Raw genomic sequence first — 22,842 nt, forward strand, 5'->3', positions numbered from 1 at the left:
ACAGTCTCTAGTAGGCTGTGCCATACCAAAGCCGACGTCTCAGCTCTTACTAAGATCAGAGGCTGACTCTTTTGTTGTGTTATTTTGTTAAAGCATTGAGTATATGGAGTTGCATTCAAGTGCTCATATAATGCCGATTTCCATTTTTAGTCTCTTGAGCCCAATAGCGAGAGCAGGAAGATGTGAAAATTCCAGGTTGGTCAGACAGCTTCTTATTTTTTAACTTGGAAGCTGATGTTTAGGAGGAGTGTTACTATATCTACTGCATGGCTTTCCTTCAGCCCCCCAAAACAGTGCACATTGCATGTAGAGAAGGAAACAGCCACCTTTGTGTTTGGCATTTTCTTTGGATCTATGTACATGTTGTTTGTGAAATATACCTGGACATAGCATTTACCATATGTAGACAGAAATGAAAGAACAGTAAAGGTCAAGTAAATAAGACACTTTAGCAGGACTTCATGAATTTCTGTGCTTCTGTGAGTCCGTAAAATCAAAGTAATGGTGTTGTAAGGTGTAACACATTTTTTACATAGAGCTAGTTGTTGTTATTTTGGTGTTTGCTATGTAGAAAATGTCACAACTTTTAATGAAGTACATTCTTAGACAGGATTTAAACCACAAGGGCTTTGTCTTTTGAAATTGTTAGTAATCCTGTGAGCTCAAAAGCCAAGAAAAATTTGAATGTGCTGTTGTGCATCAGTAGATCTAGTGCGTATCCTTCTGTTGTTACTGCCAGCAAGTTTAGTATTCTTCAAAACAAAGTAACCTATGTAGCGTATTTCATGGGATCGTGTTTGTAACGCAGGTATGTTCAAGGAGAAGGCTTATGCCGAGATATTCTAGTTCAGCTGTTAACCTCCTGTAGCAAAATCACCTGCAAATAACAAACCTTGTTATCAACTGCTGCAGTGGGGCAAATTCATTTCCAGTGTCTGTACAGCTGCTTGTGATGAAGCTGCTATACCTGTATAGGTTGGTCCATGACTATGTAAGGATCTGAGCATGGGTCCTGGAAGATGAAAGTCTCATCAGCTGATATGCAGTCCACAGTGCCCCATGGTATAACTGGAGGGCTTTCCCCTCCATAGCTAGCTCGTTTGGTGCCAGATCCTCTGACCCACGCTGTATAGGTGGCATGCAGTAGGCAAACAGGGTAGGCATGCACTTGGCTTCAGGAGGACCTGCATATCAACAATCGATGAGTGTCTCTTACCTATTAAAAAATGCAGACACCTCTCTAGTTCTGTTTAGCTGTTCCTGCACTTGGTAAGTTCAGAATTCTCCACACGGTACTTTCTTACCATTTTTAGCTATAATGTCTTCATTTTTCAAAGCCTAATTAGGGAAGGCCAAGCTTTACACTACGGAGCTGCCAGTGTAACAAATTGGTGGAAAACCTGTGGTGCAAAGATCTTTGGCTGAGGTTTTGTTGCTCGTAGAGTTGTATACATGCATCAGAAAAACTCCAGGTAGTATATGTCATGCTTAGAGGCTCTTCCAGAATAATTATGCTGTGCTTGCATGAACTAAAATTAAATGATTCTACTGTAGAGAGGCTCACAGAGCAATATTTCTTTTAGAAATTTTAATTGAAGACTGTTAAGTTTACTGGTAACTCATGGAGTGTGTCTTAACTTTGGCATTGCTTTTCATTTCTGTTGCTGGCTGTGGTTCTTTTTCAGCATTTACTAAATATATTTCTTTAGAGTACTTCCCAGGCTGTAACTAGCTGCTTGTATCCATAATCAGATCTTGTTATTGTAAGGTTATGTGCGAGGAGATATGAATTAGTGAACTGGGTATTTAGGACACACTGACTAATTTTGGCAAACTTGCCAGAAGTTTGTATCTGAGAGATTGCTGTTTTCTTTGTACTTAACCCAGGAAAGCTGTGATAAGTAGTGTGGGCTACAGTCAGATTGCTCGTTATTGACTTTTTAATGGAGTTCCCTGTAGTCTGTAGTGGAAGCCAACAAAAATAAACAGCAGCAGAAAGCCTGTCCCTACTTGTCGGATAAACTCTGAACTCTGAGAGACCTCCTCCCTACCGTACTGTGTTTTGGGTAGTTCTGTTTCCTGTGTGGATACCAGTATATCACTAATGTTGAGTGGGGTTCAGTCTTTAATTCTTAAAGTGAAAGTGCCTTTTTTTGTGTGTGTGTGTGCAAATGTTCTGACAAGTTTTGCATCTATTACACTTTGTAGATTGGATGTTGTTAACTATTTGAAAAATACACAAAATTGAACAAGAGATATGACTGCCTATGCTCCAGCTTTATTTACTTTTCTACTTTACCATATACTCTTTCTTCCACAGGCATTTCCTATTCAAAACAGGAACAGGGACCACACCGCTGTTCAGTACTGCAACACCAGGGTACACAATGGCATCCGGCTCTGTTTATTCCCCTCCTACTCGGCCACTACCTAGGAACACTCTATCCAGAAGTGCTTTTAAATTCAAGAAGTCTTCGAAGTACTGTAGCTGGAAATGTACTGCACTCTGTGCTGTAGGGGTCTCAGTGCTGCTGGCAATACTGCTGTCCTACTTTATAGGTGAGTCCTGTTTTTTATAATTGTCACCATGAATAGGGGTGTGTGATTGATTGTATATGGACTGGGACATACTAACCTTTAACTAGCGGAGTGTTTGGTAACAGTAAAAACCACAACAATGATTTAATGAAACCTCCCAATTGTTTAGAGGAAATAGAAAATCTGAGTGTATTGCAAGCATTCAGCATCATAGTGGGTGAATTAACTTCAAATAAGTATTTGAACTGCAATTAAGCTATGTGGTATCTAGTTCTCACAAAGGTATGTGTAAAATATAGGCTGTAAAAATTCCATAATGTGAATATCAATTGCAGCATATCCATGGAACTCTTTTCCTCTCATTTTGCATGAAATATACCTAATACAGCATTTAGGAATGTTAACTGTCGCTTATTTCATCATTACATACTCATACGTTTGTGTATAGAGCTAGAGCAAAAGTCTAATACAGACTTTTGATTGCAAGACAGGGAAAGTAATTGTCCAAAAGGACAACATGCAGAGAAAGTGGAGACTTCTTCCTCTCTTGTGGGTTATTTTAATTATTTTTCTCTTTTCTATATTTGTTTGTTAAATTCCATTTCCCAATTTTTACTTTGGAGTATTTCCGTTATTTCTTCATCTCTTTAATCACTTAATTTCCTAAATGCTTGCTATAAATATTACATAATTTGAGTTTTAGACAGTTAATGGGAGCAGTACTTGTCTGTGAGAAAAATGTCATTGACTTTAATAAGAGAATAAAACAAGCTCTTTCTGTGCTTGTAAATTTTTCTGTTGCTTTGTCCAGATTACAGATTTTTTCACTTCTGAGTCAAGAAATGGTCTTCAAAGTCTTTCTTTTAACTGATTTGTTAATTAGAAGTTTAAGTCACCACAGTTATGGAAATACAAGTGTAAGGGTCTGTTTTTGGTATTGATTGCACTCAGATTCAGTCTTAAGAAGTCAAGAAAAGGAAATAGAGGAGAGTCAATCTCTCCTTCTCTCCTTTTTAAAATCAGTGTAAATTAATAATAAAGCCTAGAAGGCCTTACGATCCTTAAATCTTCATTGCCTTTATTGAAACAGGCTTGCTACAGTTCAATTCAAGGCACAGCATAAGAGGTATAAAGCTTTTGAAGTAGTTCTTACCGGGTCGAAGCTTTTGTGAACAATGCAAGCAACTGGGTTGGTGGGTAGCTGGAGAAATTCCTCTCTGCTCCAGCAAAGGAGAGCTCACTGAGCAGCCTTTGCACCTCAGCTGCCAGCCCCAAACAGCACAAGGCACATGTGCAAATGCAGGGCTTGCCATTGCTGTCCCCCATTCCGTCACTGGATCTGTGGTTATTTTGTGTGAATGTGCACAGGAGTATAACGGTGTGTCTCAGAGTTAAGCTTTGATACTACATCTTTTTGAAAGAGGGATTGAAATTATTCCATTTATAAAACACATTAATTGCTCTCAGTCTCTGTAGTATTGCCTCATAAGTCATCGGAAGCAAACATCTGCTACTAAATAAAAAGAAAAATACAAAAGAAAGAATGCAGTGTGAGTATCACTATCAAGAACTGGGAAAAAATAGCCATACAGATAGTAAAATATTGAAGGCTTGATTCTGAGCTGAGCTCTACACTTTGCTAGCCCCGAAGAACCAGATTACTTATGTATCTGAGGGGCACAAGAAGATAGTTGTACCGGATTATTTCTCCCACAGGCACATTAAGAAATATAAGCATGTCTAATGTGCCTCTGTTCCTGTATTCGGGAAAAAGGACCGAGCTTTCCAGTGAGTGAGAGCTTTCAGCTCCACACATCATTTATTCACATACCCCGTAAAAAACAAATATAGCTGTACAACATTTCATGGGCGCGCGCCAGCTCACATCCTTGCTGAAATAAACAATGCACAAGGGCCTTCCTCTGCCCATAGTCAATAGGGAGCTCTTTGCCTACTGGTGATATTACACGTATTTCAGCTAACTCAGCAATCTAAATGTAAAATCCTGCACTCAGGGACACTCTCCAGAGAACTTCGGGTCCATAAAACCATGAATGGATTACACTCATTCATATATGTGGTTTTCCCATCTGTACAGATGTAATATCAGAAATACTCTCCATTTAATAGGCCATCCAAGTATAAATCAGTGGAAATCATTAATGTAGGATGGAAATGGTCCTTCATTTTGGTTAACTGTTTCATAGCATAGGTGTGAAAGGGAAATGACTGAGTAGGAAATTGGTCATAACATAAAAAGATGGGAAGAACTGCAGTATTGCGTGACCTCTAGCATCCCGTGACAGGCTGCTAACACAGTGGTCTGGCTTGTCTGCTGTGGTTTACAGCACCTGAGGTGGCTTGTCACATTTGTAAAGCCAGTTCGAGACATGTTTTAAACTTCACAGAGAGACATTGCTACAAGCGTGAAAAAGCTACAGCCCTTGCTGCAAAAATACACCAGTATACATGGGTAAGGAACATAGTGTAGCTGCAGACTGAAGAACTAATAGGACGGCTTGCATGGTGAACAGTGGTGTAACCAGGCCCCTCTCAGAAATACAGAGAGATGAATGTGTCATGCCCAGGCTTATTTCAGTTGCAGTGGATTTGGGGTGGAGCAAGTGACTTCAAATCTAGCTGCCTCTGCTCAGGCAACATAAGGCAGAAGAGACAGTTTGCTAGACTTCATGTCTGCCTTTGCAGAACTGCTCAGCCAATTACTGCTCCGTCGATTAGCCCAGCCGGAGGAAGGAGCTACATCGAGAGTCTGGTCTGTCTTGCACTTCTTCCATCACTCTGACAGGAAAAGCTCCTATATTTGCAAAGTCTACAGAGAGGAGGTGAGAGCAGAGGATGTCAGCACGGGGAGAGACCAGGGCAAGTGCTGCATTGTAAGACCACTTAATGCAGTCCTGGGGGTCACAAGGAATCACGGAATCATAGAATAGTTTGGTTTGGAAGGGACCTTTGAAGGTCATTAGTCAAAACTCCCTGCAATGAGCAGGGAATTGAAAATGTTGTTTCAGTCTAAAGGAAAGTCTCATTTCCAGCCTCCCTGCATAATTCTTGCTTTTCTAGCTCTTGTGGTCTCTTTCAACCATTCTGCAATGTATAAAATGTTTAAGTTTACCGTTGTTAATGAGACCTGCTGATTTTTAGAGAAAATAGAAGTGAGTTGAGGAAAACGTTGGTTCTTTCTTTAGTGGCTACTTCTACTGTTAAATGGTTGAGAAAGAAGGAATTAAATAATAGAAACATGCAAATGCTGAACCCAAAGGTACTGCAGCAGCATATAGAAGAGTGGAATTAAAAAATAGCTCTAGAGTAAAGGATTCGAAGCTCCCTGAAATAATGGGTTAAAAAGCTAGGAAATAAAGAATATAAACTGCCTCGTTTGGGGATCAAGATTACCCCGGAATTTCTTCAAGCTACTCATTTGCTTAACTGCTATACTTAATCAGATTTGCAATCAAGGAAGAAAATTACTTTTTTTTTTTTTTTTTGTCCAGCATGAACATTTTAGAATGTTTTACCCTGTTTGGAAAGCTAGGAAGAGCAGTATTACATTTAAGCCATGAAAGAGTAAGAAATGTGAAGTTGCCTTAGTTTGACCTCTTTCTACACACACATCAATAGTTTTACCCAGACTTTGTACAGGGAGTCTGTGTGAAAGCCAGAAATGGAGTCCAGCTTTGCAATGTCCAAGACAAAACAGAACTTTGTCCTCCTTCTCCCCATGGCTTTCTGCCTCATTCAGCATCCGTCACTTGCAGTGAATGAATGAAAGGAAGGTTTTGTAGAGCAACTCCTAGGTCAAACGTGGCCATCAGATCAAAGTTTTGTATGTAGCCTCCATCCTTCAGTTCTTCCTCTTGGGATCTTTATTAGGGGGAGGAGCTTTTTTTCCTTCAGTGTCATTTTTCTAACAGAAAAATCCACTGTGCAATTATAGAGAACTGTATCAGTCAGGAGGAGTTGTTTGCAATATGTGGTTGAATAGCACAGACTCTGACCAGCTATAGTAACAGATTGATTGGTACTGTACTAATTATTTCTTCTTTAGTGTGGATTCAACAACTGGATTAAATTAATGAGAATTTGAGGACATCAGGCCCCTTCTTTTTTCCCCAGGAATTGCTTTGGCAATTGGTTCTCCATTGCCAGTGGCACTATCTTGACGTTGTCTAAGTCAATACAAGAGGTTAGTGCTATTTTCACTGTGCATGGAACAGAAGAGGTGAGCAGTTTTCCTCAGTCAGTGCTGGAATTACATGACACCTGATTCAGTCAACTACGCTTGAAGAGTTGCACACAGAAAAGTCTCATGCATTTGTCATTAATGTTGTCTCATGTCTGCTAAATAGGTTTCTATTAACAGAAAATGTTCTTTGAATACACAGTGAGACCTGACCTATTTAGTCAGACCTCTGCTGTCCTGACTTCTTCACAATAATCTGTCATACTTCCAAGTGTGTTGAGAATTTGACCCTCTGTGTACCTTGGGATTGATCATTTTGTTAGCCTTCACTCTGCAGCCAGCAGTTAGGACAGGAATATACACTGTCAGGCTATTCTTTGTGATAAAGCAAATATTTTAATAACAGAAGAGCATCTCTTTGGGGCGGGGAGGGGAGTAATTGTATTTAATTAGAAATAATTTAAAAGGCCACAGGACTATTTTTATCATGCCTGCTTGCTGTGAACAGTTAAGGAAATCCATTTTGGACAGAAAAGAAAGCTAACAGCCTAACATTTAGACTTAACAACTGAAATGTCCTCTGGGAAAACATATATTGTAGTTTAAATTTCATTCTATGAGAAACAGTAGAAAAAATGCTGTTCTGCTATGACACAGAGATGACCATAATGACCATACAGTCATAATGCAAATTACAAATGATATGTGAATGGAAAAGAGATACCAGACTTGAAAGCTGTGTTTGATAATTACAGATAATTCATGTTTTCCACATTTGTATAAAAATAGATACACTGTCCTTATTCTGTGGTTTTTGTATTGCGCATTCATGTTTTTTGTCCATCTGAAAATGTTACTTTTTATCATTATCTCTAGATATTTGAAGTAAGCTGAAAATTCAAATGCCAATAGATTTCTAATCATGGACGGCTACCTTTAGAGTTATTTCAAAAACTAATTGAGAATAATAACAGAGCAACTTAAGAGGTTTTAAGGTAGCAAGACAAGAAGGAGGTGGCCAGGAAAAATGGTAAACCGGTTTCATCATTAAAGGAGACTGACACAGAAGGGTACAGGGTGTGAAAATCAGAGCTGCGGGTCAATTATCCTGCAGATGAGTCGTAAGTAATCCTTAAAAATTTGAATATTGTCTGTTTCTGCAGACCAAGGTTACCTTTCTGTGTCTCCAGTGCTGTGTCCGAGTTTGTTGTCTGTGGTTTTCCTGTATTGCTCAGGATTTAGTCTGACAGCTGCTGGCATTCACATCTGTTCCCAGATTGTGGAGGACAAGATTTTTTCACTGTTGGGCTCAGTGGCAGAAGTCATAGTTGAGCAGAACCACCCTCCCCAAAACAAATGAACTTACAACCATGACAATTATAGTCATAATTTTTGTGACTAAAGCAATGACTAAATATAACTGTAATAAAAAAGAATATTTTTTACTTTATCAATAAAGAACAATATAATATTTCTTTTTGATTGTAATGCCAAGTTAATATTATTCAGCTGTTTGTAAAGCTCAATTACTGCCAGGAATGAGGAAAACAACTTCATTAATAATGCCATTTAAATGGAATTTTTATTACAGTACCCAGCATAGGTATCGTAATTAACAGGCATGAGGGAGAATATAGTTTAGTTGCCATTAATCACCTTTACTTTCATTATGTGTTTATAGAAACTGTTTTTCTCTTTGACCTGCATTTAATTTTGAGTATTGTAATGCTATTGTCACTGAGAGTTTCATCAAGAACTTCTAGTTTTTTTCCACATTCTCTCCTCATCTCTGTCTGCTTTCTTGGGTTGTATTGAGACCATAACTGTGACTGGATCTTCACTGAGGTGTGTGGGGTGGAAATATGCTCCCTGTCTGCAGATATGTGGCAGATTTTTACAGTTTGCCAGATTTATGGTCTCACCCCATTTCTCTTTCCATCACATTAAGGGCATGGAGGTAGACTAATGCATTTATATATCTGCTATATAATCAGAAATACTTTTGCCTTTCCTCTTGGTGTGTTGTCATCATTTGAAGAAAGTGCTCTGAGATTTTACAGTGTACCAAATCCACATATTCAAACTGCCATCCAAAAATCTACAGCAGGGGAACTTCAATGAACCTTTCTGAGAAAGCGTATCAGCTACCCAAGCATGGCTTCTCAATGGAATCTGACTGCACCGGCCACTTAGGAGAACCTCATCAGTGTCTTGTGCTCATGCTCAGTGTGTGCTCATATCTGAAGCTGTGAAGGCAGCCAGTGTCTCCAGCACTATAGAAAGTGCATAGCTCCTTGCAAAGTCATAGGCAGCTTCTTATTTTAACAATCCACGGGGCTTTTAGGGAAGGCTCCGGGTCTCTCTAGTGCATTTGGAGGCAGCAGCAGTGTTCCCCGTCATCGTTTCTTTTTCCTCATTAAAAGTTTCCCATATCAGTTCAGGCTTGGTGGGGTCTGGGTTGGCTGCCTCTCAAAGTAAGAAGCTGTGGATTAGGTCCATAGTGATGTCTTGCTTCTGTCCAGAATGGATGTTTCCAGGTCTCACTCCAAACACTGTGGGCAGCCAGAAGCTGGCTGCCTGCCATGGCAAAGCTCTGTGTAGGGCTCTGCCTCCCCAGCGAGTGCGGCTCAGCTCTGCTCCTGTCCAAGTCTGGTTGCCTGTTGTTTTAGACATCAGTGCCACGTGTTCCTCTTCTCTGACAGAAGAACAGGTGTGTGGTCTAATGGCAAGGCAGAACCAAAGGGTGTACAGTCTCTTCAGTTGGGCCTTCAGTGTGCAGTCATATAGCTGGTGAATGCAGTGCAGCACAATTAATTAGCAGATAGAAAGGATTTTAGCATCCTGAATGGACCTTAGGGAAGTCCTCGAAGTCTGAAGGTTCCATTCAGATAGACATGTCACTGTTCACACTGTTTTTATGCTTTAACCTGAAACTTAGTATTACAGCTAGTACTTCCATGACTTTCTGCATTGCAGAGATTTTCAGAGATTTTCAGCTATGTCTAACATGAGATAAATGCATTTCCCTTCTCATCCCATAGCTCCAACTTTTAGATATGTGTATGAGCTCCATATAATGTTTACAGCATTGCTGATAAGCTCATTGTGCCTCCTTAGTGTGGAAGTAGTTTGTAAACAATAATGTAATTTCTTATGTTTACCACGTTCTTTCTTTCAAAACTGGAAGACAGAAAGAGAATGACTAGTCATTAAATGAATTTGTTATGCTTTACCACCTTACTGGATTGAAAATGTTTTTAACATTTTTTATGGACATTGTACAAAATCTAAACATGTTAAATGTCTGTGTCTTGAAGCATGAACATTAAATATATTTTCTTGTTTCTTGCAAGAATACTACTGTGGATAATGCCTTTAGTTGATGCTTTTTAAGCAGAAACGTAGTTACTGTATTTTAGACTAAGTGCAAAGCATAATATAATATTTACTATTTCAGGAGGGCACAATATTAATATTTGATTGGTGGTGTGGATGTCACCTGCTATTATTGTTAGTGGCACTGAGAGTAAGTCATTCATTGAGAAAGATAATCCTCACACAGAAGGATGTAGGAACATGTAATTGACAGTCAGGAGGTTAAAAGAGACTTGACAAGATTTCAAGGGATTAAAAAAGTTAATCCGACAAGGAGCATACCCACCTCTGCTCCAAAAAAGGCTTGTATTCTAATTAAGATTTGTCACAAGGTTTTTTGGCAATAGTCTTGTCACTCTTCCACTTTTGCCCAGTGGAGCAAATAGAAACTCAGTAATCCTGGCAGTATAACAGGTGAAGTAATAAACTGCAAGATGTCAGGATGTCATTGTCTATAGCCATCCATTCAGGTTGTTGTGGACATCAGATTACAGTCTTCTAGTCTTTGCTGGTAGTTTCCATTAATTTCTAACTCATGTCTGTGAAGAAAGAAGCCAGCTCTTAGAGATGTGCTATCTGCTGTGATATATGAATTATAATACGTCTTAAAACTGTTAGTTTTGTGTATAAATTGCATCTTTTCTGTAAATTGCAATCTTTTCTTGATTCTTCTCTGCAAAGAGAACTGCTTGGTCTCTTTTTGAATGCTTTAAAAAATCCATGCTGTTAAACATGTCTGATTTAGATGAGATTTTGGTAAACCTCTCCATACACAAGAACTTTAGAATAAAAAGGTCAAGCACATGTGTCCAGACTTGTTGTGAGCAATATCATTTGATTTTACATTTATGACTGAGATTGCAAGAACACATGGGCTTTATATAGGTGTGATTACCCCACTGCAGTGGTTAATTATTGATGAAATCTAGGTGTCCTCTGAAGTAGACAGGAATCCTTAAGTATGAGTTCCTTCATTTTTGCGAGGATGCCATTTCCAAGTTACCATTACTATGGTACAGGAAGAGTAGGGGTTTTTTTTTTCGATAATCCTCATTGAAAACTCTAAAACAACAGGCAGCTGTGTAGACTCAACATCCTTTGCTAAGCACTGATTTACATGGGTTTCAAAAGGTGTAACACAATAACTTGGTACAATACATTTATCTTCACCTGTGAAAGCTCCAAACTCATCTCTTGTTTTGTCTTCTCTTTCATCTTTGAAATGCCAAGTTTTTATGGAGGCATTTTTGCTGTAGAGTGCGTCCTTGTTTGACTCCAAATCTTTTCTCACTGCTAAGGAATAGTTCTTTATCTTTTCAACTTATTTGCGAGGTTTGTCATCCCCAGCAGCTTCTTTTCTGTCTCTCTCCTGTTAGTAATCTCACACAGAGGTAATGATACTGGGATATCCACGTGTTTGAAAAGGAGAGATACAATCCTTCTTGTTATTTCATTTCAGCTGGAGCCAAAACTAGAGGACAATTTTAAAACACATCCTTATTACTCATACAGTATCTTTTCACACAGTAGAAGGAGTAGTTAGTTTTCTCCATCCATTTTACAAGTGACTGCTACTTTAGAGCTAAGACTGCCTATTCTTAATATCACCTGTAAAATTCTATAGTTCAGTGTTGTGGCTAATTTTATTTAAGGGCAGAAAAATCAATGCCAAACTGCAATCCTAACTTGTTTTTCCCAAGGTTTAAATCACTCTTAAAAATACAAAGTGGCTTACAAACTGGCTTGTAAGCGATAAACCACTGGCCTGACAAACAATTAACAGTGAAGTTGTCTTTATGTCATATGTTCCTTTCATAAATCATATATCATAAATTATTTTTTTATGTTTGCTCTTTATTAGTAGTATTTTTCATGTAGTTACAGTATATCTTTGCTCACAGAAATAGTTTCAGAAAAGCCACATCTCACATTTTTGAGGCCTCTGCAGGAACAGTGTGTGTTATTCCAATGCACATAAAACGCATTAATGAGCATATAATAAAGGATGCCCTATCTAGTAGCCAGTCCCTGCTGTGTGTCTCTGGCCCAGACACGCAGCTGGTTGGGCAGCCGTGATTCCTGGGGACGTAGTAAGGAGCTATATCCCTGTGAGTGAAAATTGACAAAGGGGAGTGGAGAGGTTTCAGTAGGGGCATGAATGCACTGAGCTGACTTAAACCTTGGTTCTTTGAACCAAGGATTTGCACAAGATTGGTTGCTTATGCAGGTAGCTAATGGCTTACAAGTTTATATTGGAGGTGTTGAAGTGGAGTTGTGTAAAAAGGCCTCTTTGATGGTGAACTCAGCGTGTCTGTTCTGTTTTAAAACATGGATTTAAGTGGAAATTCTGTGGTTTTGCAAGCTGATCCGCACGTAGGGGTTGGTTTCTGCATCTACATAATTGCACAGTTCAGGTAAGTGAGTGGTAATTATCACAGATAGATCTAAATCACCGTGAAGAAGTTTTGTGAAGAGGTTATAGGTTATTTTGTTTCAGCCTCAATCACATACCTTTGATCTACAAGTGGACCGCTCTAATTGTGATATCATGAAACCTAACAAACAGCAAAGGATTAGAAAACCTATATATTGACTTGCACGTTCAATCAACTTGCGTATGATCTCAGCAGGAAATTCAAAACAAAAGCTAATTTATGGAAAAATATGTAGTTCTAATCACAGTTTAGCTCCATGGGGTTCCAAATAACACATTACAGTCTCTACATGCAGATGCTTTCATCTTACATTCCGGATTTGGTGACATTCCAAAAGTTCTTATCAAACTTTATTATCATCTTTTATTAAAGCTTATTACATTTCTCCTTATTGCATGTTTGCCATAATATTCTGTCATTCTTAATATGGAATAAAAAATCTTTCATCTTTTTTAGCCAGTCATGGGATGGAAATATGCAACACAAGTATTTCACTATATACTAAAAAATACCAGCCCGGCGTGTCCTTTGAACATCACATTAATTGGCCCCTGTTTCTTTTTCATTTGCTTCTTAAATCTTTTCATCAGACTGCTATATGCCATCAATATGCAAATAGGTTGTGCATGATCATATAGTGCCATTTCATTATTATTGTATCCTTCAAGATTTGTTGGGGTTTTGTTGGGTTTGGGGGTTGTTGATTTGTGTGTTGTTTTGTTTGGGTTTTTTTTTTTTAATAAGTAAGGCTTTTGAACTATAAAAATGGTTGGACCCATTCATTGATGCTCTTCTCTCAGAAAGATGTTTCCAAGGAATTTTGAGACCTCATATCAGCATTGCTTTTTCTAACACTTCTGTTTTATGAGGGCTGCGATCTAAAGGATGTCGCCCTGAGCAAGACTTCTGTTGGAGTTGGGGGAAAAAACTAAAATAGATAAGCACAAACCTGAGCCTCAGCTGTTTTCCAGAAAGCAAGTAGTTTAAGGGAGGAAAGGGAAGGAGTTAAAGATTGAGAAGGAAGTGAGTAAAGAAGTGCCTGAAGGAATACAGGGAAGTAATTATCCTTCAGTCTCTAAGCCAGTCTTGAAAAGTGTAAATCAGGGGAAATTTTTTTCTCTACCACAACACTTGACAACTAAATCATTGATTATGACTTTATTTGATAGAAACCAAAAATTTATGGTGTGTTTTTCATGCCTTTGTACGAACTAAAAGAGACAAAACAACCCTCGTCTCAAAGGAGGCAGCAATCTAATATACACTTCCCATAATTTTTGTACCTGTAATGATTTTTCACCATCTTGTTAACTGTGAACAGTGTTATCTGGAAGACAACAACAATAACAACAAAAAGCTATATTCAGGAAGAAGCCCAGGATAATACTGAAGACTATTTAGGTAATACTGAAGATTATTACATAGTGGCAAATGTTGGATGATCATCAGAATAAATGAAGAAATCTGAAACAAAACATAACAGATACATCTTATTTAAATAAGAGGCTACTGAATAGTGATCTTTTGTTTCTGGTATAAGAAATCTGGATTCTCCCTTAAGCTTTGAACGTGCTTCACGTAAATGCTGTTGACAGAATTGGACCATTGTTTTACAGAAGTCACTGCCTTGACAACTAAAATGAGACATCTAGCCATACAAGTTTTCGGAGGAATAAACGTTCCATTTTGAGTGAGTGTAGTAAAAATACTTACACCAAGACACATCTTTCTTAACAGTTCAAATGCAATAATACTTTAAAATGGCACATAATTGTCTTTGACTAGCAGTCAATAAAAGTAAGATTATCCGTAGTTTAGCTGATATATCTTTATTGCTATATTTTTGTAGGCAGTTTTTTGTGATGTGTTCTGCAAATTCTTTGTTAATAGGTTCGAAAAGAAAATGGGGAATAGTGTGCAAAGGTTGGATTTTTTTGCAGGTGAAACAGTAAAATCAATGGACCCATTCAATAGTTCAGGATAAAAGGAAAGAGACCACACTTTTTCAGTTAACGTACCAATCTTAATAGGTATCGCTAAGTTTTTCACACAATGCTATGCTGAAGTGTTTAACATTCAGAATATAGGTTCAGAAACTCTTCTGTGACACTCCTAGTAGTGAACCTTTTGAAGATGCTCAAAAGCATGTACTTTTAAGTTATTTTGAATTTAGAAATATCAAGCATTTTGTTGATTTGAGAAAAGCAGTACTAAATAGAGAACTTGTCTTTCTAACATTTAATTCACTTTATTTAAAATTTTAATTAACTATTTTTAATTCACTATTTGATCTGCAGCAGCATCCAAGGCATCCTATTATCTTAGAAAAAAGCAAATGAATGCAAATCACTGACAGTTGATTTGCACATCTTCTGGTCCACTCCAGGTCCTTCAGAATAAAATAGGTTTAGATTCTAATTATAGCTGCAAGAAAAATATATGGGAGATAATTTAAAAAACCACTTCAATGTTCAAATATTTCATTTGAAAATGTATTGCCAACAGGGAGATGAACTAGAAGATAATCCTTCAACAAGATTGAGCAATAATTGCAATTTGCTTAGTTTAAATTATAATCTTTTTGCATTGCTTTAAATATAAATGATATTCACTTTTCCTTATGTGCAAGTGTGCATATATATTATTCTATTAATTCTAGGGAAGCAATTTTGTAAATTATGGTTTGAAAGCACCAGCACCCAGAAATTCGTAGCAGTAGCAGTCCCAGAAGATGAGTTCAATATCTTAGCAAGAAGCTCATCTTCAAGCACAGCTTCATGAATAATAAGGCTTGATTACCATACCTTGGAAAACACAGGGGAGAAAGGATAAAGAGTTGCCAGCATCGTTCAGCTCCTCTTGCCAGCTTTCCCCACAGTGCCGATTTCTTAATGTTTATAGAACATACACCATAGGCCTTATCTCCAGAGGTCTTGGGGAGGTGCTTGCTACTTAGAGATAGCTGCTGTCTAATGTTAATTTTTTTTTTCTGTTGTTATTCTAAGAAGAGCTGGAAGAGCATTGGAAGTCTATTTCCCAATCCAGGCAACTTCGTTTCTGCTTCTTTTTACTTAAAATAATCCTCGTATCTGTGAATTCTTCTTCCCCTAAAATGCACTGTGTCACCTTTAGGATTCTTTTACTGCCAAAAACAAGTTTACCCAATTCAGGATGGAAGCTCTTGAATTACTGGCACTTCTGACCAGTACTTTGGAGACTTCAAACTCCAACTTCAGTTACCTCTCCAGTTCCTATAGGGCTATGTTTGTGAATAAAGCCTCTGCTTATATGCATATGGATTTCCTTGTTCATCCTTATCATCTGCATCTTTAATGTTTTTGCCTACACTGCTCATAGGGTGTTCACTATGCCCTTTGTTTTTCGTATGAGCCCATTTGTCACTTACAGTACTTTAAAAAAAGATGTGGTTGATCCTGGTGAGTTATTATAGTGACACCCTTGAATTTTGACCACAACAATAAATTTCTGTGGTTTTTACTGCATATTGCTGCTCTTTCTATGAAGAAAAAAAATTCTTTCTTTCTGTTAGTAATCGCAACCCCCAGCTATGTATATATATTCACATCTGTGTCCAAACACTGCTTTCTGTTCAGAGCTTCATCCTGGATACCGGAGGATGCTAACACCCATTTAAATTCTTTGTCAACTAGCTGTCCCTATCCTCTTACCATTCAAATCTATGAGGAGAAAAAAAAATCCAGACCAGACCAGTTTTTGCCAAATGGAGAAACAGCTACCTAAATTGCTTTTCTGTTCCAATTCTTTTTTGTGCCTCATATCTTTGGCAGAAGAGAGTTCTGAGCCAGTGAGCAAGGCAGCGAAGGGAGAGCATTCCCGTCGACTGCAGCAGGTAGATGTCAGCTCTCACAGTTCTACTTCTGTGATGTAGTTACATAAATTATCCATGTCTCTTACTTCCTACTAATGAAGGGACTGATTTCTTTTTAGCTTGCAAAAGAAAGTTTTGAAGGTTTTGAAGTGATAGTACAGTGTGTTTGCTCAAGAACAAGTTCCTTGTAAAGAGAATCATGAAGCAGAGCAACGCTAGCTTGAGAAAGAGGCATGTAAGACAAATGGGCTGGCAATGTTTAAAGAATGAAAGGGCCTGATAGCAGCAGCTTCTTCTGGAAGCAGATTATTGTAAAGTGTTTTACACTGTGTAAATTAGTCATAATATTTTTTTCAAGTGTTTGCTGTGGAATGTATTCTTAGTTGCTGTTTTAATTATTGAGTGGAAATTAAGGCCCTGTTGACTGATTACAAACCGAAACAACTAGACCTTAGTTACAGAGTGAAAGGTAAGAACGTTGAAAAAGCAGTTTGAAGTGGTTCAGAAACCCTTCAGTGAACTGTGTGGTGACATATGGTAAGATTACCTGATACCTGTAACAAATAATAGCATTTTTGTGTTAACATCAATGTTACTATACGTATAAATGCACTCCTTTAATGTGAGCTCTGAATCTTTTGACTATCTCCATCCATTTGGCATATGCTGCTTTGCAGAAGTATAGAGGGATGGGGCAAAAGCCCAGCTGTTAGTTTGGTTATTGCATGTATGTTTGAGATTTGTTCTGGAGAATTCAGCTGTGTCCATCAGTCAGCACCACCCAGACACTGGGGCTGTGTTCATGCCAAGAGCAGCACAGATTCTAGAGGGCTTTCTCCTCTCTGATGCCTCACCTTCCCACTCTGGTAGAGGGAATGCAGTCCTCACCATTTAAACTATCACTGCACTCTGAAGGCTCTGAAATGCTATTTTAACTCCATCAAGTGAAGACTGTTGGTAGTGAGAAATTATTTAGAGATGGGGACTGAGACAGAAGAATGGGCAGAAGATAGAATCCGCTTCTCTGCTTAAAAAGTCATCCTGTTCCCCGATGGGAGCAATCATCCCAGTTGTGATACAAGCAAAAGGAGGCTTTTTTTAGGGTTTGTGCAAACATTTGGAGTTGTGACAACTCATCTTTTCTCCCATCCCCTGAGGGTTCATCCGTGCTTGCAGCTGTAGGTTATTTGGATTGAGTTGTTGTGGTCATAACCACAACGATCACAAGCTGCATGCTTCTTGCTAGAGGCATCTGGCATTCTGAGACAAGTCTTTGCTGCCATCAAAGATATACCTGTATTGAAAATTGTTCCAGTGTTAGTAGCCTCATAGATCTGGCAGCATAATTACACACTCAGAACTAGTTACTCTAAGAAGGGTCTCTTGTCTTCATTGTTATTGTCTAACACCAAATAAATGCCAGACATAATGGGAATAAACCACATCTGACAGGGAATATCCAATCCAAAAATGAAGAAACTGCTTACATTAGATTTGGGACTAAAATAACAGCTGAGAATAGAGAAAAATATTTTGCTTCATGTATTAAATTCTTTATAGAGAGAAGGAAACCTACCATTTTTCTGAATAAAACAGAAACAAAGAAGGGGATTGAGCTCTTAAATCCCCATCCCAAGTGTGGAAGAAAATATTCACCCTTTTCTAGACCTGAAGAAATGAAAGAAACATACACGACACTGAAGTCTGCCTGTGTCATTACCCCTCTGGAAATTAAGAACTAGTTCATCGCTTTTGACTTAAAGGTCTCAGAACTGCAGTGAGGTGTGCTCTCAGTGTGCAGTTACCAGTACCAGGTGCTGCTTATCAGACTTATGGGGGCATCAAGAATTTTTGACAGGTGCCTTGCTGCCCTTGTAACACTGATAAGGGCTTACAGTTTGCTTTTGTGCAGAAGGATAGCTCAGAAGAGACCAATCTTAATTAACAAAATAATGCCTGAGTTTGTCTTAATCAGTCAATTTACCCATGTTCTTAAAGTTCCCCATCTCTAAAGCAATTGTGCCTTGTATTTTATCCTGTGTCAAAAAGCCTCATTCTTTCATGTTGTTCTCATATGTTTGTAGTGAAAGAATTCTCTAAATTCCACAGTGCTGTCTCAGATTACAGAGTCGAATTATTTTGTGTATTAGTACACATGGTAAGTTTTGGGTTGTCATAGGATTTGTCAAGCAACATTTTTTTATCTGCTTCAAAACTATTCTGATATTCACGATCCGTGAAACAGCTGCATCAAGGGGTGCACCAAGCACAGCATTGCCAGCCAGGCGAGGGAGGTGATTGTCCCGCTCTGCTCTGCACTGGTGCGGCCTCGCCTGGAGCACTGTGTGCAGTTCTGGGCACCACAGGGTAAAAAAAGATATAAAGCTACTAGGGAGTATCCAGAAGAGGGCTACAAAGTTGGTGAAGGGTTTAGAGGGGAAGCCGTATGAGGTGCGGCTAAAGTCACTTGGTTTGATCAGCCTGGAGAAAGGAGACTGAGGGGAGATCTCATTGCAGTCTACAGCTTCCTCACAAGGGCAGGAGGAGGGGCAGGCGCTGACCTCTTCTCTTTAGTGACCAATGACAGAACCCGAGGGAATGGCAGGAAGATGTGCCAGGGGAGGTTTAGGTTGGACATTAGGAAAAGGTTCTTCACCCAGAGAAGGTGGAGCTCACCCAGGTGGTGGAGCTCTGGAACAGGCTCCCCAGGGAGGTATCATGGCCCCAAGCCTGACAGTGTTCAAGAAGAGACTGGACAATGCCCTGAGACACAGTGAGAACTGCAGGGTTGTCATATGCAGGGACAGGATGGACAAGAGGACTTGATGATCCTTGTGGGTCCCTTCCAACTCAGGACATTCTATGAGTTCTATGAATTCTATACGTCCATCTGATCATTTTTATTACACATTGTTTATTGAAGTCGGTGCTAGTTCAGTGTCAAAAGGTGAGAGAGCAATAGTATTTTTGAGGGACACAACTCTTACCATCTTTGACAGTGAACTACAGTGGGACTCACATCAGTACAAGTGCAAAGAAAAGGTAATTGTCACTTACCTTGTAGTAACTGTGTTTCTTTGAGTTGTAATCAATACAGATCCCACAGTCCTTGCCTTTGAAAACTTCAAGTTCCAGCTGCTTTGAATTATGAGGGAATGGCTAGAAGGTCATGGCAGAGCTTCCCCTTCTGATCTCCCAGTGGGGCATGAAGAGGCACAAGGTGTGTAGGTAGCACCAGCAGACAGAGGTGTTAGTGATGTTCAAAGCTCACGTGTTTGGAAGGGATACACTTCTAGAGTTACTAAATGAATGTCACGTTCTTTGTTTTTCCTGAAGAGTATTAAAAGTGATAAGAATGTAGCAGAGTTAGGAGAGGTGATTTAGACATCCAGACTGAAGACAAGAAATGTGGTGGGTTTGAATCATGAAATATTTAGCTATTTGCAGTCTTTCACTGCTGCCAGTGAATTGAACTGTTATAACAGATAGTAGAGTTTGACCCTAGAGATTCTGTTGAATTACATTAGAACAGATACAATCATCAGATGTTTAATACATAAATAAGAATTTCAGCTGAGATAGGGCCAAAATAATGATGGCTAATTCTAGTGATATGCCAAAAATGGTGGTGGTCAGATTTATGGTTTAACAAGAGATGAGAGGGGAAAAAAAGAAATAAGGTTTTAGAGTCAAGGAACATTCTACGTTATGAGACTTTGACAGGCAATTTAAGGTCTGAGGAAGAAGAGTAATAGTAGAGTCAGAGACTTGGAACAAAGAGAATATGTCATCTGTAGCGAGGATTTCAGCCTTTGAAACATTCAGTAATAGGTCCTTGGTTGCATTCTGGTTTTTTGTTTTCTTGAGGATGGTGGGGGAGGGCAGTGTTAAGGCAAAGACCTGGCAGAGAGTGTCTTAATTCTGCAGCATTTGCCACCTGCCTGACTAAACTTCCACTGATGTCTGTTTATCTTAAGTAAGGGTTGCCATGGTCAATACAGAGAGACTGAGAGATCAGAGATGAAACAAAAAGGGCTGAAGAATTGTTTGTCATTTTGGTAGAAGGAATGACTAAATTAAAAACATTCACTATAGCAGTGATCCATTTCAGAGCCAAAAGGAGTAGAAGCAACAGGATACAGTGAATTATTTTCCTTATATTTTGCACTAATAGTTAAAATATATTATTAAAGAAATTTCTTTTCCCAGTGTATTTTAATTGCCTAGTAGCACTGAAAGACTACTTTGACTTTTGAGATAACTGCTGTTGTAGAAGCAGCAAACCTGTGTTACACCAGACATGAATTAATTACAATAAAATTAATTTTGGTGCTACCATCGTGTCATTGGATGAGAAGGAAATACACCACAGGTAGAAAGAAATTGCTTATGTTATGTGTATCACAGTATAGCATTAAGGTGGGGGTTTTTTTCAATATTTTTACTCTAAAGTTTTGACGGGGTGTTTGTTCGTTAATCCCTGGTAATATCAAGGTTCTTTAAGTAGTTCACTCTAACACCATGGGAGGTTGACTCCGTCTTTCATAATTAGCTTAGCTGAACTTTTTAATGTGGTATCACCTTTCTAATAAACGTGGTTGTGGGAAATTAAGTATTTCAGAAACCTAGCTTATGCATTATCATTATCAGAGCAAAGTGCCCCAATGGCTCCAGCTTTGCTAATGGTCTTGACCTCGCTCTGCAGATGAGTGTGGGGAATGGGCACATAACTGGAGGTTCTGCGGAGTGTTGGCGACAGTGTGAAAATGAGTGTTCATGTCTTCGGTTAGCCCTGCGACACCCACAACACCCTCCTTACTCTCCTCTTCCGTTGCTTCTTTTCCCTTTCTGGCAAACCAGAACGGATCCATCTATCTGCTGGTGAAATAATTTATTTTAGTAGGTCATTTAGGAGCTCACTTAAATGATTTGTCTCCTCAGAAAGATCAAAAATGAAAAAAGAGAAAAGGACATAATTACTGCTTATCCTTTTGAACATTGATTTGGGTCTGGTAAAAGACTCAAAATGAGACTGGTGAGCTTTCTGTCAACTGCATTCACCGAAAGCACTGTATCATTAAAGGACAGTGGTAGTAATTGCTTAGTGCCATTGCCGAGTTTGAACTATTAGTCTGTGAGTGCTTGTTCCTGTAATTTAATTTTTTAATGTATGAGTTGCTATTCTGCTGTGAAGCATGGAAAGCCATTATTTATGCGATTTGTCACTGTGGTTAAGAGCATCAAATAACCTGTATCCTTTACCACCAGCAATGCATCTGTTTGGCCTCAACTGGCAGTTGCAGCAAACTGAAAATGATACATTTGAGAATGGAAAAGTGAATTCTGATACTGTGCCAACACATCCTGTAACAGTACCTGCTGGAGAAAATGGTAAGTGAAACAAGCACCAATTTCTCTCCTTCTTTTGAAGCATTTCCTTTCTTTATGTCTTATTTACATGACTTTTCCTCCAAAACTCTGTATATTTAATGAAAGTACAGAGCATTTGTAATATTAGTTTTAAATAGATATGTAGATATTAAACAGGAGTTGTATTTCAGTTGAAAGCAGTGCAACATTCCTCCTACCAAGCATGTGAAGGGAGTCATGAGTCTTGTGCTATAATGTTGATCTTGCTAGAACATTGGCTGTCAACCACATTTCTTCAGGGCAGTTTACATGTAATATTTGATGAGTATTGAAAAGCTCTCATCACATCCAGAGAAGCAGAACCTCCACTTGCAAATCCTTGAAAACCTAATGAGTGTTGGGGGGATCCTTGGAGATAGATAGCAGGATGGTACGGAGGCTGGCTGGGACCATCCCTGAGGGGCTGGGGTGGCCAAGATCCCATGCTGCAGAAATGGCCATGACAAAGGCAGGGAGCCCGAGGTGGTAGGACATGCTATTTCATAAGGGAGTCCTGACACCAAGATTCAGTCTTTGGGAGTCCCAAGGAGCCCTGGGTAGTTTTCAGACAAAAGCCTTGTCTGTAACAGAGGAACATAATCTCTTGTTCAGAAGAGGCTCTGCGGGGGAGTTTTGCAGTTTCAGAGGCTCTCTCTTAACTGTTTGTAGAAGGCAACTCGTGATCAAGGAGCTTGCTATGGCATAATGACCTCACTGTGGAATGTCTTGTGTTTTTTTCTATAGATGATGATGGTGATTTCCTCTTTTTTAATTTCTCTCTGAAATGTAATAGGTCGTGTATAATATGTTCATTTGTTTTCTCAAAGTCTGTAGCATATAATATTGAGTCTAAATCATCCAACCAATATATAAAGTAAAAAAAAAAAATAAGCCCCAAAACTTTATTAATTGTTGTTGGAGCTTTTAAAATACAAACCACATAAAGGCATTATTTTTTATCGATCATTTTCCATGTTGCCCTTTCAGATTCTCAAAACATTTAAGAGCCTGTGCACTTTTGGCTAACAGAGGCT

The 22,842-nt window shown here is 38.8% G+C and overlaps 1 protein-coding gene across 7 annotated transcripts in view; it reads left to right on the top strand.

The window, feature by feature from the left end:
* TENM3 (teneurin transmembrane protein 3) overlaps positions 1 to 22,842 on the top strand; it is a gene marked incomplete at both ends in the record, with an annotated part of 311,431 nt that overhangs the window by 196,560 nt on the left and 92,029 nt on the right. For all 7 annotated transcript variants that reach the window (XM_080343548.1, XM_080343549.1, XM_080343550.1 and 4 more), the window contains 2 exons: positions 2,321 to 2,559; positions 21,668 to 21,790. In XM_080343548.1, the coding sequence (XP_080199674.1) occupies positions 2,321 to 2,559; positions 21,668 to 21,790 (362 nt within the window). The remainder of the gene's footprint in view (positions 1 to 2,320; positions 2,560 to 21,667; positions 21,791 to 22,842) is intronic.

This window comes from Nesoenas mayeri, assembly GCF_963082525.1.
Source record: "Nesoenas mayeri genome assembly, chromosome: 4".
Classification (NCBI taxonomy): domain Eukaryota; kingdom Metazoa; phylum Chordata; class Aves; order Columbiformes; family Columbidae; genus Nesoenas; species Nesoenas mayeri.